Genomic DNA, 20,270 nt, shown 5'->3' on the forward strand with positions numbered 1-20,270 from the left:
CCACATTCATCCAAAATATCAATAACAAATAGTTATAATAGCATAGTGCTGATTTTAGCTAGCTAATAGAACAAAAAACACCTTGTCATAACAATTTTAATTGATAATATATCCAAATATTAAATTAAAAATACATTTTAATTTTTGATCTATTTGCTATTGTCATCTTATAGATCGAACATACCATATAGTACAGCGCCAACAAGTGGTCCTTCTCCTGATCCCGCTGGGGGGGCGCACCACCCAGAGCCGCGGACCATGTCCCCCGTATGGATCGCAGGCTCAGGTCAATGGGCGGGTTGTGTCTTTGGATACAACCTGCCCACTTTCCGAGAATGGACGGGTTCTGGCTTCATGACGTCACTCTGGAGGAAGTTTCTTCCCCTTTGAGGTACACACGGCTCCCCGCGCATGGTCCGGAGTCTGTAAATTTAGGGATCTGTGATGTCCAAAAGGTTGGCGACCACTGTTATAGTTCTTAGTCTTCTTCTATATTTAAGAATGGTTCTATGACTAGCCATTGGTATGATGGTGGGTTTGCTGTCACCCTATCCTATCAAGGAGTCTAAACAATGATTGTGTTATACATGAGTTTGGCTATACTATAGAACCAAAGTATAAAGGTTCATAGTGAGCCTTATTCATGCTGTTCCCCTTAGATAACACTAAACAGGGTGTTCCCGCTGAGCCTGTAGACATGCATGTCAGGCGGGCCAGACTTCATTTGGCAGCCAGATAATTTCCTAATATCGAGCTGCAGCCTTATATCAATATCCAGTTTAATACAGTCATATCCTACTATTAGCTGAGCCTTATTTGTCTGTCTCCTTTTTAAAATAACCACAGAGTACTCAGCCTAATATTATGCAACTCATAAAACTAAAGATAGAAAATTCATATGCTTCATTCACTTAAATGCTTCACAGTGTACAATCACAAACTGCAATTACATGGACAATGATGGATGACTTACCACGCTGTACAATATAAGTAGAACATTTACAACTGGCACACAACTTTTCTGTTGTAACTTTGGATGTACGGCATAAAAGTTAAAACTGATTTCTTTGTCCCTGTAGGAGAAATCTGTCCACTTTTGTATGGCTGTTGGGGCAGAAAATGAGCAGAATCTCTCCAGAGAGACCACTTTTTTGCAGAGCAGATAAGGGTTAACATTGTTTATTGTTTTGGTTGTGCCCCCATTAAAGATTTTCTTCTTACTCCCTTGCGTGATAATAGGAACAGAAAGTGAGGTCTCCATCTCAGATAGGACACACAGTGATACAAATCTGGAAATGGACTGTGGCTTTACTCATGCAGGTTTGCTAGCTAGACATTTGTCTTCCCTTTGCTCCCCCACTAGCTTGTTGTACTGTCAGGAGGGAAGTGAGGGCAGCGTTCAGAGTTCAGTAGCCAATCACTAAGTATCAGTGCTGCCATGTACGAGGAAGGGAGTGCGTCATATTCTCCCTGTACAGGTATTCCTCTTTGTTACCAAAAGACAAGGGTAACTTTATTGTGTGAAGGGAAGGGGAGTATGTAAGAACCGGTTCACTTTACACTTTTACTTACACAATCATACTCCAGGTTTAAATTTTTTTTAATGGACTAGTTGGACAGTTGTAATTGCTCGTCCTGCCCTAGGATGCTGCTCCCTGCACCAAGGTACCCAATGTGTAAGCGCAGTGAAATGGAGCACAACGGGCTTCTCAAAGGGAAAATTCAATTACAAACATCTGCAGACTAGTTGGAAAAAAATGACCTAATTTTCTGCACAAGTCACTTGTACAAACCACATGTGCAGAGTAAATGAATGCTGCATTACTGGCACACTCCTGGGTCTCCGTGAATTACTGGGTAATGTAATCAACTGTTCACTACAACCTTAGTTATTAGGTACAAAGAGGTATAAACAGAGGGTATGCATTACATCAATTTGTACAAATAAAGCAAAAAATAAATGTTTTTAAATATACCAATTATATAGGAATAAGGGATCTACTTTTTTAAGCAAATAGCATTTTACTCAACATTGAAAATTATTTTGAGTAAAATATTTGATTTGGGATAATATTGTGCACCTGCCACATATTTAAATGTAAGTAACCTTCTGGTGTAGCCGGTGTCCCCACACACCACCTGCATTATACCTCTCCATGTTTTCAATCAGCAACACCCCCCTCCCCAATTAATGGGAAAAGTTACAATTTAAACACATCAAATGGGGACCCACTTAGGATTCAACTAAAACATCAGCTTTCTGTACAGGGGCTTAGATTAGAGAGGAAGAGCAGCAGAAGACAATCACTTCAATGCACATGAGCTGGTAAGAAATATTTGATAGGAGCAGTGAGTAAAGAGATGTCAGCATAGCGTTGGGGCAGGGATGGTAAACTGCTAAATACAAATTTTCACAGATGTGCCAGCTCATATATATATGCAACCAACTTACCTACAGTGATATTTTCAAGTATTATATGATGGTGCTGCAATGTATAAATGATGAACATTTTCCACTGGGTTCATTGAATACTGAAAACACTTTATGCATCCAAATATTGTACAAAATACTGAATGGAAGTTATGTCAAAAGTTTTTTTGCTGTTCTACTTTACAAAATCAATACATTGATGAACTCTAAGCAAATACAAAAGCCACACAATAATACAACTCTGTAAAGAAATATTTTATATATATATATATATATATATATATATATATATATATACCTGGAATTTATTTGGGATCAGTTATTTATAGCAGCACTCAGGTTAAGAGAAAGTCGGCCAGGACTGGTGGGCAATCAAGTGTGCTTCATGTAGATGTGTAAACAAAAGAACATGCTGATAGGAGGAGAGAACAGGAGTGGAAGGACAACCTCATCATGCTGCTCTGTCACTGACCAGTCAGCAGCTTCGATATAGAAAAGAGACACCACTGTATTCCTTAAGGTTTGCATAGACAGTGTCCATGACAGGCTCCCTGCCCACTGATACCGTTCCAATAAAACCCTGCCATGTCTTCCTCTGTTCCAGCCACCAGCAATATAGCAAAGAATGCCCAATTATATGCAAGGAAGTGTAAGACAACAGAATTCATATTTTGGCAGGTAAAAAAACTCCATTGCATGCATTTAATTTGTGCATTTGTTTTTTTTAATCAGACATCCCCACTATATATATATTATATAGTTATAAGATCCTGAACGTTATTAAACTGATTTTTAAAGGCAGTGTGTATTGTATTGTTGAAAATACACCAAATGCTTCCTTTATAAATCAGTATGGTCACATAGGATTCCCTCTCAGTCTGCACAGCTGATGTTTTGTATTGAATGAGAATAGTGTAAAGAATGCTGGGGAATCTATGGAAGATTTTAATTAAAATAAGTGATCACACTACTAACAGGGAACATTTGGCAACCCTTAGCAGCCTCTGTCTGCCGCTATCCTTGCATCACTCTTCAGTCTGTTCGGCGTCCCCACTATGTCACCTTCTGCATGACAGAACATGCTGGTACAAATAAATGGCAGCGGTAACTCATTGATATGGGTGCTAGGAGTCCGTCTCTCTTTAGTGGTGCCATGTGGCCACTGAGGGGTGGGATGGTAAGCAGCATTTGCAGCATTCCCATGGCCGGCACAAGAATGGTGGTACAGAAGAGAATCAGCAGATCAGTCACACATTCCAGCTGGCCTGACCATGCAAAGCACTCCCTTTCTGCCCTAACAAAACTCTTCATTTTTCACCGGGGCTGTGGCGTTCCCCTCACAAGAAAAGGCCAACAAAGGCGAGGCACAGAGATCTGTGAGATCTTGTTAGCCACTGTGGGGAAATCAAACACTAGATGTCAGACGGAGCGGCCTGAAAGAAGATGACAGTGGGGTCAATAAATCATAGGGGGTCACTGAAAGGTGCGGGCCTACGTAGAAAAATACATCTCATTCACAATGATATGAAAGCATTCAGCCATGTAACAGCCTCAAATCTACGCCCCACAGCTTTTGAATTTTGGCCCTGGGAAACTAGAGCCACGATCAACCAAATATACATATATATACTTATAGGCCAGAAAATAAAGGGGGAAGTGATGTGCTTATTCCCAGGACATGATGACATGGTTCCACTGTTTAACATTTTCTGTAATTGATATACTTATCATGTTTATTTTTAGAATGTATTTCCAAAGAAACAATCTCTAATGGCCGCACTGTTTTTTTCCTGTAAAGTGCATCATTTATATCTCCGATGTTCAGCATTTCTGAATGTTCCACTAAATCATTAATATTAACAAACAGAAACTAATTAATTCAGCCAAATCATTTAATAATCAGGTAGACATCTTAAACCTTCACAGACAGACCTGGACATTTTGTATTTATTTTAACTATTTATGTCGCCAAAGCCAAGCAACAATAACGTACTCATAAAGCATTCCTGTCAGGAAAAACACCAAATAAACACAGCCCATGCATATCGTCCTAGCAGTCTGTGTCTTAAAACTAATCTCTAATCACTGCACGTATCAGATATTATTTTCTGAAGAACACAGAGTAAAATTTGCAGCTTTATAAATAAAGGTTAATATTAATAATATATATATTATTATATATAATACATATATTATATATAATAATATTTCTATGATGTTGTATACTAACCCCTCAAACATACATACCATGGTTTCTCCTGACAACTCCTATGACACTATAAAGTATAAGAGCTACAGGTAGGAACCACAGAGCACAACAAGGGAACAGGTATGCACCACACCTGAAAGTGTTATATACAGGTGAGTTTTAGGATACAGGCTTCACGAAAAGCAAGCATAGGTGTTATGTTTGTTTTTTTTATCATAGACTGGATTTAGTGAACTTAATGATAACGCTGTTTTAAGAAACGGAGCTCCATTTTAAATTTTAAGTAATAAACTGTTCAAATTTTAAGGACTTCCACTAGGATCGTAAATTCTAGGTGTAAATTCCCAGAATATGATTTGGCTCATAAGGGTTCCTTTTATGGGTAAACATAAGGGATTAAGAAAGCAATAGAAAGTAAAAAAAACCCTAATTACAGAAAAGCCACAAAGCCTTAATAGGGACACCCAAATAGGGACACCCAAATGGTGAGGATGTTTTGTACAAGCTCTGCTTCTTGATTCATATGATTATTTTATTAAACCCTACTGACGGGACACTCTAATTATTATACTGTGTCTGCTGTATATTCAGAATGACTTTTCAACTGTGCAGACCCAGATACAATAGCAGAGAAAAATGGATTCATGTTTGCTATGGAGGTCCCTCTGAATCTGCAAAATATTTCCCATTCCCCTACAGTTTGCTTTTGGACTTTAAGCACATATGTTATTAAATGGCTGTATAACTAGGAAATCATTATTACAGTTTTTATATTTTAAGGCTTGGCGCAATCTCTACTACCCTAGAAATTGGTCCACTCTAGAAAGTGTCTTCTGGTAAACTCAGTTGATATTATATCATTGCTCACCCACCTAATTACCTATTTGTTACGGTAATCAGTAAATCTTCTTTTATGAGCACAAGCAAAGCAAGCTAGCATGTAGTCCAAAATAAAGGGATAATGCCAACAGAATGAGACATCTAGCATTGGTAAAGAAGAAATAACTCCAGAATATAAGTGAGCATTGTAGCAAAAGTGACATTTTGGGTAATTTATGGTTTTTGTACCTTTGCTGTAAAGTGTGCTTTAAGGCAACAATATTTTAAATCAAATTGCTCAATATTCAATTTCCTATGTGTCATCCATCCATGGCTATTAGGTCTCCCTGTGACATCCCTTAACAAAAGTTCTTCTGTGTTATTATACCAGATGGCTAATCATATAACAAACACTGGAAATGACTAAAGATATTTGAAAACACTCCCCTCCATTTCTACTTTCTGTTACATAGATCTATTACATTACTAACGTAACTATAGTTTTGTTCCAACCAAGTTCATCTATTGTTCCTGGGAAGTAATAACAAGCTAATCTGATTTAGTTCAACACGGTGGTGTAATCACATAATATTTGCCAGACTCCTCATACTATATCATTTTCTCATCTACAATCAAGAGGCAACTGATCTTGTGCTACAATATCTATGTAACTACATTTAGTAGGGAGCCAAACTGTAAAACATTAGAAAAAGAGCAACCGCCTATAATACATGAAGCAGAAGTCACTTGGAATAAAAATATAGACGTAATCATAATATATGTGAATGCAAAAAAAAGATAATCATCAAGAAACTGTGAGTAATAAAGCTATATACATATGGATGCCAACTGCTGTTATTCAGTGATCATATCTGCACATTTCTAAACACCAGTAAGCATTGACGTCAGTAAAATGATGGCGTGGTCAGTGAATATGTATATAAATAAGGGTGCTAAACAATGTGCTTATTCTAGCAAATGCTGCCTATTTAGTTGTTCAGCTTCCCCTAAGCTATCATACTCTGTCTGGACTCCTTGTAAAGTTTCAAAATGCCAGAAAGCAAATCACATGATGTCCATCAAGTGCTGCTATGTATAATACTGTAAAGATGTATTTGTTTCTGTTATCCATTTTTGCTACATTTCCAGTTTTGGGCTTGTAACAACTCCAAAAGCTTCTTAGGTCCCTTTCAGCCTTGTTGCCTCTACCAGTACTATGCTGTCAACCACCGAGGCTGGCAACGGCTTTGTCTTGAAGTTGAGTGAGGTTGGGAGTGGTTAAGGTCAAAATGAAGTTCTTCTTTCAGAGGAGAAAAAGCAACCATGTGGCCAGAAGCTTATTGTTGCTTTCAGGAACCACACAACAAGCCACTGCTACATCCTAATGCAAACACATGCACAATGGGAGCAGTTGGGAGCACAGTTGAGCTTCCGGTAAAATGCTGTGGTCAACCACAAATCTAAAATGGCTCTTACTGCCAACAGTGTTTTAGTGCGATTTGTGAGAAGCCATTGCATACTATACAATGTCATTTATTCTTGTAACATATCAATTTTCTAATAATATCTTATTGATAATGTGCACTTCTCAAATAATTTCATGGTGTAGGTTCACTACAACATTTTGTGGCTCTGCCCAACAAGCAAAACTAATGGTACAATTTTAACAAAGCTGGGCCCCTCCTTTACATGCTTTTTATAGAGTTCACTTTGGCAAAGCTGACACGATCATTTAGCTTTGTAACAGCCACAGAGGTATGTTAGAGTACTTATATCCCCATTAAGCAGGTAACAAAATATACACACAATGACCTACCTAGAAACATAAAAGAATTAAAAGTCTACATCTTGACAAAACTCCCACACAATAAAAACAATAACAAGTTTATCTCTGCAGTACGTGCAAGAAACGTAAAGAAATGAGCATGCTATTGATGAAATTTACAGAAAATTGTTTTCCCCAAACATATGAATGTTTTAAAAACAGACCAGCTATCTCAATCATTTATATTGCTATGCAAATTATTATTTTTTGCTTGTTTCTGTATTGATTTCAGCGGAGTCACAAGGATCAGACAATTAAAGAAAATGATGTATGATTCTTATAATCTCTTGAATCAGTGACATTCCTAATGTATTAGGCCCTTGAATGAAGATAATTAAAAGGTGTTATTTATGGGCTTTGATATGGTTTTCATGCTGTACATGTTGATATGGGTAATGTCTGTCTTAAAAGAAACATTTTATTATCTACTGCTTAGGAGAACTCCAGTTATTTTTTATGATAAAGTGCAGGGAGGGTTAGATTTGTTGTTAGGGGTTTTATTAATTTAGCACTCAATCCCAAAGTTTGGGCTGGTTACTCTAAATTATCTTTGAACTCTTATTTCTATATTTGACACTTTACCCATTTCAATACCTCATTACAGTTCATGTAATCCTATTTCTTTGGCTATAATCTTGCCTGTACTCTGGGCAAATTTGGGATTTATTTCCTTCACATTACCCCACCTCCAGTTCACCATCATTGTTCTACCAAAAGTTAGTGAAGAATTTTCTTAGCAGTAGCAGTGTACATCTTTGATTTATTGCACTCATTTAAAAAAGCAGCCATACACAATCAACAGTCTGTCCTATGCTAGAAATGGGATCATTTTAATAGTCAACAAGTTGGCATTGGAAACATATGGCAATGACCTATAAAGCCTGAAATCAAACCCAAACAAGCGTCATGATAACACTATTTAACAAAACCTACAGTGCAGTACCTTCCTAATAATAAGTGCCCATATATCTTTAGATTTTTGTGGGTCTTTTCAGTGTGATTGTACAAAAACAATGGCCATATAATATACTGTTTCACTTATGGTTAATGTAGATGCCACAAATTTAAAAAGTTTTAAAAAAAATCCTTACAAATTGGTATAATTAGTAAGGAAACTAGAGCAATAAAAAAATACATTTAAAGATTATAGAATACATATACGGAATAAGCTGGGACCAAACTAGAACGTAGGTGTGCATGTCGGCAGTTTGAGAATTCTTATCTAAATGCTGACCAGTTTCTACATAATGACTGCAAAGAAGGGTGAAAAAAAGAAAAGTTTATCCAATAAATCAAAGCATGCGTACTAGATTAGGAGGGAGGTGGCGTTGACTTATCCTTAATAGCCTAATAATGACAGGCATGCAATCAGTGATATATAGTTATGACTTGTGGAGAAAGACCACACACACAAGAGCTGTGATAAGAGAGTACAGTATGAATGAATTCACAGGGACAGAAGACCTTGGGGCAGTCTGAACAGAACAGAGGATAGTTTTACACTGTTCCTCTGTTTATACCATACATCAATGTCAGACATAAGAGCCTATCCCCTACCGCTCCAGACTCTAGATGAAGAGGAGGACAACATTGTTACTATGCTTCAAGAGGAAAATTTGTTTGATTTTTTTTTGTTGAACACAAAGAGTGATTAATAACAACTACTATGTTCTATTCGGGTTAAAGGAGACCTCAGGGGCTGTTAATCATTATAATTATTAAATTCAAACTACAGAGGGTTGTAAATTTTTTCAATTTTACTTTTACTTGAACTTAAGTGTCCCAATGGATAATAAACATAAATTATCTTAATTTATTACATTTAGTAAAAAGTGATGGAATTCTGCTTTCAGATGATGAAATTGCTGTGCTCCCAGCCAATTTATTGTTCAAGTGGGAAAGGGTAAGATCTGTCAATTTATTCTTGATAAATAAAGATATATTGGTGGACAAAAATCTATTGGGTAGTAGAAAAAAAAAACAAGAGGCTTTTATTGTACTGGTGTATAACTGAAAAGAAAAAACAAAAAACTAAATATTAAATCAGTTTATAATAGCAAGTGTTCATCTTCACAACTGGAAGGCAAACGTCAATGACAAAAGGTAGCCAGACCAATTTTGCTCAAGGATGCCAATGGTCTGAATTTGCCCCAAAAGGCATAGACCATACACCCCTATAAACAACAAACACACCCTTTATCAGGACTGATCCAACCACCTTTGGTCATTGAGGTTTACCTCTCAATTTAAAAGTTAAGTGCTTGCCTTGTTGACATTTTATTACAGTTTTATTGATGTCTTTGGTTGGAATAGTTTTCTCTCACTTCCTATCGCCTTGTCACAGGTACATAGTAGATATATTTGCAGGGAAGACAAAAAAACCCAATAACAATGACTTTTTAATGGGAATGAGCAGGGTTAGAACCTTCCCTTCATTTTTATTTCTGTAAAGATGTCCATTAATGCCAGTGATAGCCATTGTTACTAATGCTAGGCATACACTAGATTTTCTCTTGATTTTGGGATAATATATTGGTATAATAATAGCCATTGATATAAATCATTCTTTGAGATGTATCAATTACCTATTCTGAATTTCAATCAGTTTATATTACAATTATATCTAATTGAAATATTGATTGTAACACAGAGTTTTGATTGCAATAAGATAAAAAAGAACAGAACGTGCCTTGTATGAATGATTTTCAATCAACATTTTGCTTAGGTAATAAATATGATTGTGAATAGGATTGTTTTGACCAATCAAAGTATTGAAAAGTGTATAGCTATCTATCTATCTTAAATGGCTTTCCAGCAGGGACCATAATTCTCTACAATTGAACAATTGAATGAAATTGCATGTGTATTGATGAAAAATGCTTGAGAGACATCATACACCCTACATATAAAATCACCAGCAAAACTAATCCAAAGTAATTAGAAAACATATGATGGCTGCTATGGCCACACTAAATTCAAATCTTATAACCACTATGTATTGACACACTGACACACTTTAAACTAAATTCCTGCTCACTGCAATAAATGATTCCAATAAGTCCAAATGAATTGCTCCACAATTACCGTTCACCTTTACATGACATTTACAATACACATACTTTCCTGCTTATTATAAACATGCCATGAATAAACAAGAATACAGACGCCCACTAATATTTACATGACCCCTCAGAGAAAGGCAGGTACAGGTTTTAGGATATATATTTACTGCATATTTGTCATTGCAACAATTCACATGGACCTTATGTTACCACTCATGCTTCATTTAAAACTAATTCTAAAAATCACAAAGGTATTTTAAATAGATGGTGATGGCCATTAGTTGAAAGCTTGAGACAGAAAAATATGTCTCCTTAGGGAAAATGGTAAATTGTTCAAGTGAGCAAAAATTTCAGATTTATCTGATTAAGGAAACATGAAATGAAATACAGCAGGGCATGCCCACCTGAATCAAGCAGGCAGTTATACACATCTGAAACGTATGACGAAAAGTATAACATGCCCAGTTGGGGTGAATGCCTAAAGTGAAAACCGGGCAGAAACTTCTTACCTTTTTTGCATCTGCTCCTCCCTCCCCTTCTTTAGAAGCACTTTCCCCTAATTGTGATTTTCATAGGAAATCTAGGGCTGTGTGTTTTATGAATGGCTAGGAGAAGAGGGAGGAAGTAAATGGAAGCTGCATTGCTAGCGGCCCAGAAATACAATGAGAGCTGTACTAATCTTGGGATGTAAAAAGGAAATTTGAAGGCTTTATACAAAAAATTGAAATAAGGAACAGTGCTTCTAAGGAAAAAGATGAGATAGCAGACAATGCAGTAGTATACCTACACTTAGGAAAAGAAGAAAAGGAGAACTTTTCTGTATTTACATATCTGCTTGATGCAAGTACTAAAAAGAAGGCAGCAGGAAATATTTTTATGCAGTGAAAAAAATGTCGTCGGTCTTGTCTCCATGAAGCAAGCACTGAACAAAAAAGCAATAGAGTATGCTCACTGGAGGCAAGTGTATTCCAACCCTTTTGACAATGAACAATAATTTTGTTGCTCAAATTAGAAATATTTATATCTATATAAACCAAAAAATATTACAAAGCTATCTACTAATATTAAGATAACAAGTTGACTTTTCATTAAAGTTAAATAGCTGAGCTTCAACAAAGTTTGATCAAATTGTTTCTAAATTAAAGTTTATTTTTTATGTAGCAAACATAGAAAGCCAAATCATGAAAACTTTTGCCATTATTATTTAAATACCAATCTTAGATATTTGTAGACTTTCTACTTAATGTACAAAAAAGTTAAAATAAACTGTAACACTCACCAAAATATCCAGACATGCTGCCTTTAAAAGCGTGATCTGATCTGCAATAGTCAAACTGGTAAATCCCGGTAACCTCTTTGCAAATTCCACTATTTTAATAATGCACTTTGTTGCAAGTTCACTAAATTTATCCCAAAGCCCAAGGTCTAGCCGAACACGGTGATCAGCGCTGGAGTTCTGTAGAAGACAACAATTTAGAGGTTAGCAAAGTCATTCTTGCAGAAAAGATGTATTAGGATGTTTACAAAGACGTCATTCCTACTTTGAAAAATACACTTGAATCTTAATAGTACTCTTCAATATAGGCCTGATGATTATAGTGCAATTTACTAGTCTATATCTGGCACAGTTTATGACTCCAGCTGTTATGTAACTATAGACCTTTTCACAATGACAAATCATGGAGGCCGTTCTCATTCAAGTCAACTGATTAGTTTACTCAAGTTGAGTTAACTTTTTAGGACAACATAAACCGACAGTGTGTACAAATTATATTTTAAGCAATTGTATTTCTTTGCAAGAACACCTAACAAGATCAACAAAGATTATTCAATTCTGCTTAGTTTTCTCATAAAATAGACATTGGAGGTCTCATATAATCACATTTTTGGTCAGTATTTAGAAATTACAGATATTTTTGATATATATATATATATATATATATATATTTAAAAATTAGTTATAAACTATATTCTTTTACACATGATTCATCAACAACAGAAAATTTGCCAAAGCTACATAGCCCCCTTCAAAGAAAACATGAGAGCAGACAGGGAACACGGGGTTAGGGTTGGGACATTAACTAGGTCAAGTAATTATGAAGTCAGACAGTCAGTTAGTTATGGCACATTAACAAGTAACTGATGTAATGAAGAGTACATACACATAATAAATTAGAAAACAACTAAAAGATTACAAGTGATACTGCTACTAACAACTCAAGCTTCTACAACCATTAAAATCAATATTATATTTGTGGTTGTGATTGAGTTGCTAGCAAAGCATTTCCCTTAAGAAACTAATTTGTGAGGGCTTACAGCCCTATTTATTAACGGGGCATAAAAAATATTCTGGGAACCCATACACAGAGCAAGAGAAAAAACGCTATTTACAAAATGTACTGCTTCTCCAACATACCGTATTAAGTAACAGGTGGGACTGAGCTTAAGAAACATCATTTAACATATAATTCAGTCAAATGAGCCATTAAACAAATTTAATTATCATTTCAATAGAAAATAGTTGCATCGCTATGTCATGAAGAAAATAATTAGGAATTGTTTACTATTTTTTATATAACGCTGATGTTTATGAGGCAGCTAAAAACAAAGGTAGAACACACATATGCAAATTGCATTACGGCTTTGGAAATGTGTTCAGTCAATCTTCAGTCAAATCTCTGATTTTCATATCAGACAGCACAACCTTAACCTACACTGTGGAACCACCACCAACCACCACCCCATAACATATACCCATCCTGCATATTGGACAATAAATAGGAAGCGGCACACTAACAAGGTTATCTCTCTGCTCTATAAGAACATTTGCACTGTGTTTAGATTGATTGGCACAGATGGCTGACCTTGCCTCTCCTAATCTGGGTGATGCTGTGCAGTGGATATCAGGCCATCAGGAGTTTAATAATAAATGGAAAAACTGCATTACTTGGTGTTTTTTAATCTGCTTGGAGTTGAGCTCTAAATGTTTTGAGCAGCAATTTGCCGTTTCGAAAAACAATTCATTAATGAGCTATAATTACCTAAACAATAAGAACTTAATTTAGGAAACATTCCTTGCAAGAGTATATACCAGGTGTGAACTAGTACATTCATTCTAGAAAGTGCTTCCTTAGTCAGGTACACAAATTAACAGAAGCTTTTAATTCATAGCACAGTTAACTAAAAGCTAATAAGCATTGAATTCATTTTAGCTGGATCTTTTGTTTAAACAAAGTGTTAAACATTGGTTAAGCTACCAATTCACAAAAAGTGTTACAGGCTAACTGAAGTAATGGTACTTATATGCAGTGGATGGTAATTTAATGATGACACTATTGTGTGCTGATGAGCAGCCCTACTATTTATCTGCCCGGGAAGAAAAGTTTGTTTTCATCATAAAAACTGGAAGAGAGCGGAGACATTTTACAAACGGCTGTTTGTAATGTGGGCACTTCAGCAAACCATTGATTTGCCCAATCCAAACCTATGATGCTAGCTGATCATTCAACATTCTGATTACCTACAGAATTTTCATTAGATATATATCCACTGTTTATGGAAAGCAGAAATCTAAAAACCTGTTTTTTAAGGTTTTCTATTGAGTGTAATAAAGGGTTAAAGTCTTCCTCTTTTTATTGCTGTGTTAATTTGTCCTAGTGACAATTATATTGGGGTAATAAATAGGTGATGGTAAAGCAAAACATTTTACAGCTGTTATTAGAAAAAGGGAAATAATCTAATATAGACACCGATTTTGGTCTCAGCCGTTGAAAGTGGCAAATCCCTTACTTTGGAGAGATTTCCCCTTTATATACTGTTTGTGTCTTTGGGACAGCAAGCAAAGGGAGAACTCTCTAATTAAAGACAGATGAAAAAAGAAAAATCTCTATGCTATGCAAAAAAGATCAGCCTTGGTGATACTTAAACCATTTGGTATGTTTAATTAAATCTGAGGCTTTATCATGGTTTTAATTCTTAGTGATTAGCTGTGATTAACTGTGCTGCATGCATCTAGTCCAGGCTTCCTCCAATCTTTAAGGGAGACTTTTGCACTACAGCAGAAGCTGAAATACACTTAACGCTCTGGAATAGGAAACATCCATCTATGTGAGTAAATGTTCCAGATATTGGGCCTATTATGATTATGATGGCACTAGGTATAAACTTGCCTATGTGTAGTTGTAGAGGTCTTGCCATGTCAAGTTCAGAGCAAGACGGATGCCTTGAAACAGCTTCACCAACAATTACTTTCCCCTCCTTACTGCGTATAAAGCTGTCATTTCCATCATATAAAACCCCAGCCATGGCAGCTGATAAAAATCAAAGCTTTGTGATGAGAGTGTGCAGGTTAAGGACTCTTCTGTCACAAGATTTATCAATGCAAAGCAATGGCTTCTGAAATGCTCTTTTTCTAGAGTCTGGGGGTAGCAGGTTAACAGTCGCTTCTGCGCCCGTTAAGACATTCCTCCCAGTAAGTGAGCCTGTACATTCTTCAGATTTATTTTATTTAATCCTGAAAGACCTGGGCAAAATGCAGCCCATCAAGAGGAAATGAGATCAGGGAAGGGAAAGAAAAATCAAGATGTGCAGTCATTCGGGCTGTAATTAAATTTAATAGCCAGTTTATCCAGTCCATAGAAACAGTGCATGGTAAAGAGATACACAATGCAGAGCCTACAGCAGGAAATCATTTGGCAATAGTTTATCCATCTGGAAAAAAGACATTGCATGAAACCAGCAAGTGTGAACAAAATATTCATCAGTATTATATGAGATTACTTTATCATGCCATTGAGTTTGACACATATTCTATTACACATAATGCACAGTGTCCCACACAAAATGCAAATGTAATAACCATACCTAGAAGAGAGATGGAAAGAGGAAAATGTCTATATTCCAGATAATCTGTTGTTGTAATGCAGTGTCTAATTCCAGCACATTAAGAAATATAACATAGATGCTTTTGCTTATTTTAGAAAAGCCCGCTGTGGCCTGTGACACTTTAGTAGGTGCTATTGTCACAGAGAAGCTAGAAGCCTTAATGGAATGTCTTTTTGCATATATTACTGATGTATGGGTCTAGGCAGAGTAATTCAGCTTGTAGAGAGGTTATTAGTTTGCATGGTATTACTTGACAGAGAATGTAAATACACCTCATTTCTATTAGATGGTTATTGCATCTTTTGCTAACCCAAGTGCTGCCAGGAAAATAGCATAACACAAATCCGACAGAAGTATATTTGCTTATATAGATGTTAGAATGGTTTAGGTATTGAGGCCTGAAGAAGTTGCAATACTGGGACCATTATTATCAGCCTTTTTCTATGATCTGTACATCATCAGTGAGATTTTATATTGCTTTGTTATCAGAATGTTAAAATAAATAGCTGCGTTAATGAAAAAAAAAGTCTTTCAATGATAAAATGCTACAACCTCAGCAGTCTGCATCTTTTTGATTTAAAAGGTGAGCTCAGCCTCCCAGGACAATTAAGCCCTTCAGTAAAAACATAGTTTGGTGACAATCAGTTCGTGATGAAAAAACTGTAACCATTACTGCCCACGAATCATGCCCAGCAGTAAGGATCCACCCCTGAGGAACTTCTGCTGTTTGACCTGGAATATTTTCTCTGGTGACCGAGCTTCTATAGCAGGTATCTGGGTTTGAATGTTTAAAAGAATATTTGAAAAATGCTTCCTAAACCATTATAATTAAGCTACAAATAGGTAGATATAGCTAAAAGTAACTCTTTTGTTAAAGAGGTTAAACCTAAAAAATAGGTTAACTTTCATTATTAACAGGGAGGTTTCACCCCTGAACAATTACTGCTCTTTCCATTATCTACTGGGGTTATTAGGTCTGATTTCTCAGTTCCAGGAAAGGGTGCAGTATACACAGAAAAAAATAGGGAGGTCAGCAGGATAAGCTCAGGCTGTATACTCTGTATCAATAGACAAAAGATAATTGACTTTTTTTAGTTGTATCTACAAGTTTAAGTGGATCCTAGCCCAGTGCACACAAGACTATAGTTGTGATGCCAAAGTGGGCTTGGCTCAGTGTTATTCATGCCGTACTTTATTTCTTTTTAATGTGGCAGTTCACATAAATGTCAGGAAAACTCTTTCCAACAAGCCTGCTACTTGCATCATCCTAGTGTTCTGCTACGACTATATTAAATTAATTTGACATTTAAATTCAGTGAATTATCCATGGTACATAAAGGTGCTGAACCTTACATCCACAGAACATAGCAGTGTAATGTTCTCACATAGCAAGTCCCTTTTGTAAAATAATAAACTGTAATAGTGAGTTATACTGGTTTTATTATAGGCTTAATACAGTGATCAATTCTGTGTATCATACCATAATAACCAACACAAAAATATATTTATTACTCTTAAGAGACAGGTGAGGATGAGAAGGAATGATGGGACAATTTTAAAGGGTTGTCTTTTGCCCAACAGAAACTTTTAATGTTAATTTTTCCACAAAGGAGACAAAAGGTAATTAAGGCAAGAAGGAGAAAGAAGAAGAGAGTAGTGAAATCTCCATGTTGGTAGATCTTGCTGTAGGATTGTAAAGGTAAGTTTGTTCCTAAAGGTATTCATTTGGTGTTGGATATCATATTAGGGGTGCGGGTCAGTGCTATCGTAAAGAGTTTGTGGGTGAGTTCAAGTTTAGTTTTTTTTTTTCAGTCTTTATTTCCCTATTTTCTTTTTACTGATAATCCTGCTAACAACACAATTCCTGCATTGGGTGAGAGAACATATTCATTAAATTGAAGTAGTATTGTTTCCCCCCAAGGCAACTCCCTGGATTTGGACTACAATACCTTTACCTCTCACCAGTGCTTTTTTTGGAAAAAAAGGTGCCAGAACTCACATCTTGTTAATCTTTCAGAGTCCAGACGCTCTCCAACCCCCTCCAGATACTTTTTCAGACACTTCACCCAGTGAACACTCCATACAGAGGTATGTGAGGAAAAGCAAGTAAAGAAAGCTTTTATGAGGGCTTTGGAGTTGTAATTTTCTATTGGAAAATCCGTCGAAAAAAGGTGCCAGGACTCTGGTGCGTCCAAAGAGAAAAAAAGCCCTGCCTCTCACAAAGAAACCATATGCAAACACAGATTCTTTACTCTCAGCAATAAGAAGAAGGTGGACATCATCACAAGAGGAGGACATCATCAAAAGACCTGGTTTGGTGATTTGGTGAGAATATTTTCGACCAAAAAATTGGCTGAATTGGAATTCCATTTTTGCTCACAGATCAGCTTTAGGTGGTTTAATGTTGTGTGAAGGGTTAGGTGATATGGTCTTGTTAACTGGTTTTGATAAATAATGTGTTAAAGACATTTGTGACTGTGGCTTTAATTAGTAAGACCTGCACTGAATAGTATAAAAACCCACAAATTATTCTACTTATATCACCAAACTTAAGCTTAACTCAAGACAAACAGCTAAGTATATACTGAAGCAGTTGTATTTCTGTCCACCCAGTCTAAAGACTTACACAGCCATGCCAGACAGTATAGAAAGCTTAGTGATCTGATTTTCTTTACTGCATTTTAGCAGCTGGGTCATCACCCTGCTCCAGTCTGTTACTGGGCAGTAAAGAAGTAGCAATAGGGAGATGAGCTCATCTCTGTACTCTCCTCCCTGGTACTATGTTCCTTGTCAATGCTTAGCCATTATTGTTGAACCTTCCTTTTTTAATCGACGCTATACTGGAAATTAAAGTGGGACTAATTACCAATATACTAACCTTTCCCTGTCCATCACAGGGTGTGGCCATCTTAGTACTTTCTTATTTTTTTTATACAATCTCTAGCCAACTTGACTGGCCAGGCCGGGATGGCATAGCTCACGCAGAGGCAAGACAAGCACAGGGGAAGTCAGGATTGCAGGGTGAATATTTAAACGTGGAAATGTAATTCTGCTTTAAATCAAATTCAAGTGTTTGCATGTTTTATTTTTTAACAATACCTGCATTTGTTTTATCTGCCTAGAGTTCAGTTTTCAAGTAACTTAGAAACTTATTACATTGATTAGAAAAGAAAGTGCTTAATAAGGAGACCCTGGCAATCTGTACTGAATAGTGAAAATATCATACGTGCAACATAAACCAATTGATATTTTTATGGATCATCACCAGTGTGAACACCTTAAAGCACTGAGGATAAACATAAGACATAACATATGCCATGGCATGTTGTCCCTTTTATTAAATATAGAGAGTGACTTCTTAACAGACAGTCACGGGAACAGCAGGTCTAAACCCAGGTCTATTCACTCATCTGTGTGCCACTTCTCAAAGATGATCTTAGGGCATCTTGATTGGCCAAGATGACATAACCCCTGCACAGGAATTCACGTGCAAGGGAAGCAGAAACTGCCAGGTTTCCCTTTGAACCAACTTTGAGCTGCATGTGTAGCTTAACAAAATCTGACGTCTAGGCGCTGGACAGGCAGGCAAGAGCAGCTATTGCAGAAAGGACATCACCTGTACCTTTCTGCAACAACCATGTGCCTGAATCTCATTGTTCAAAGTGAGACTTTAGTCCCACTTTAAAATACTCTCAGTCATATTTGGCCTCCTAGGACCGACTAAAATTGACACACTGTCAGTCTAGGCATGCTATACTAGGGTAATAAAGGTACAAACATTAGGAAATACTAAATAACTGTAAAGTGTCCCAGCTAAAACACTAACCTTTGTCATATTAATGGTTAAAATCAAAAATTCCATTCTCCCGTGTTTATCAGACCATCAATGTAGAATACACAGGAAGGTCCCAAGAGAAAAGTGCTTATTTGGCCCCAACATTAATTCTTGTTATTTAACAGCACGTCTACATTGATTGTTTTGACTAAAAGCAAGGGCAAGCAACGACAATTGGGAAGGCACACAGAGCAGGTTTCTCTCGGCTCAGCAACTTTTCTTATTGTCACATCTCCAGTCACATTTGCATGGCTTCCTCAGAATTAACAATCACAGGAATATGTCCTTACTTTGAAAATATAATAATCACACTTATCAATGATAAATGAAAGACTAGAAGATCGGTCATTGTCTACATTACACAAGCTCATCTGTGTCTTCATTTAAAATCTGTAGACTGTCTGCATGTCTTCAAAGGACACTTTTTTTCCTATTTAAATAAATTATTACCTATACAAAATAATGTTCCGCATTGCAAGAAGTGGAACTCAAGCACGGTGCTGGCATTTCACTAGCGTTTTATCTGAATAATTTAAGCTTTTAAATTCTTGATTACACCTCATGCTTACGTATCAGAGCACAATCCAGAGAGTATTATAGCTTGCAAAATGAGAATGGCAAACTCTATCTTCGACATCTATTGCTCAGTGCTTGAGCTGGCAGGGTGTAGTGTTTCTTCCTTGAGGTCATTCAATGGGCGAGTGTGTGATAGTGCCAAACCACAATCACAGCTAGGACACACACACTCAAACATTAGGGTGAGTACAAAAGGTCCAGGAACAGCAGGCTACCAGGTCAGGGCACTGTCAAAAGTCAGCATTAAAAATTGCAGTTATGTTTTAGTATGCCTCAGGATAATAAAAGGTCCATAAATCATCAGAGAAATAAGAAAAGTAACTATATTCATTGGCCCTATGATGTAAAATATGAATGGAGGCCCCATAAATACGAATAACAGATGTCTTACCTAGTAGTAGTGGCATGCCTCGCCCTCCCCAACTATTGCAGAGAGAGAATTCTCTGTCCAGTTGTGACACAGCACCAATAGATACTATTTGGGCAGGAGAACCTGTACTACCAAAAAGAAGAACATATGCTTTCAAAGTGGAGAACCTGTACTACCAAAAAGAAGAACATGTGCTATCAAAGAGGAGAACCTGTACTACCAAAGAGAAGAACCTGTGCTACCAAAGAGGAGAACCTGT

General features: G+C 36.6%; 1 protein-coding gene across 3 annotated transcripts in view; it reads right to left on the reverse strand.

The window, feature by feature from the left end:
- Window positions 1–20,270, reverse strand: part of RARB (retinoic acid receptor beta) — a 400,124-nt gene that overhangs the window by 22,826 nt on the left and 357,028 nt on the right. For all 3 annotated transcript variants that reach the window (XM_072412402.1, XM_072412403.1, XM_072412404.1), the window contains one exon: window positions 11,626–11,802. In XM_072412402.1, coding sequence (XP_072268503.1) covers window positions 11,626–11,802 — 177 coding nt within the window. The remainder of the gene's footprint in view (window positions 1–11,625; window positions 11,803–20,270) is intronic.

The sequence above is a fragment of the Pyxicephalus adspersus genome, chromosome 5 (genome assembly GCF_032062135.1).
Source record: "Pyxicephalus adspersus chromosome 5, UCB_Pads_2.0, whole genome shotgun sequence".
In the NCBI taxonomy this organism is placed as follows: domain Eukaryota; kingdom Metazoa; phylum Chordata; class Amphibia; order Anura; family Pyxicephalidae; genus Pyxicephalus; species Pyxicephalus adspersus.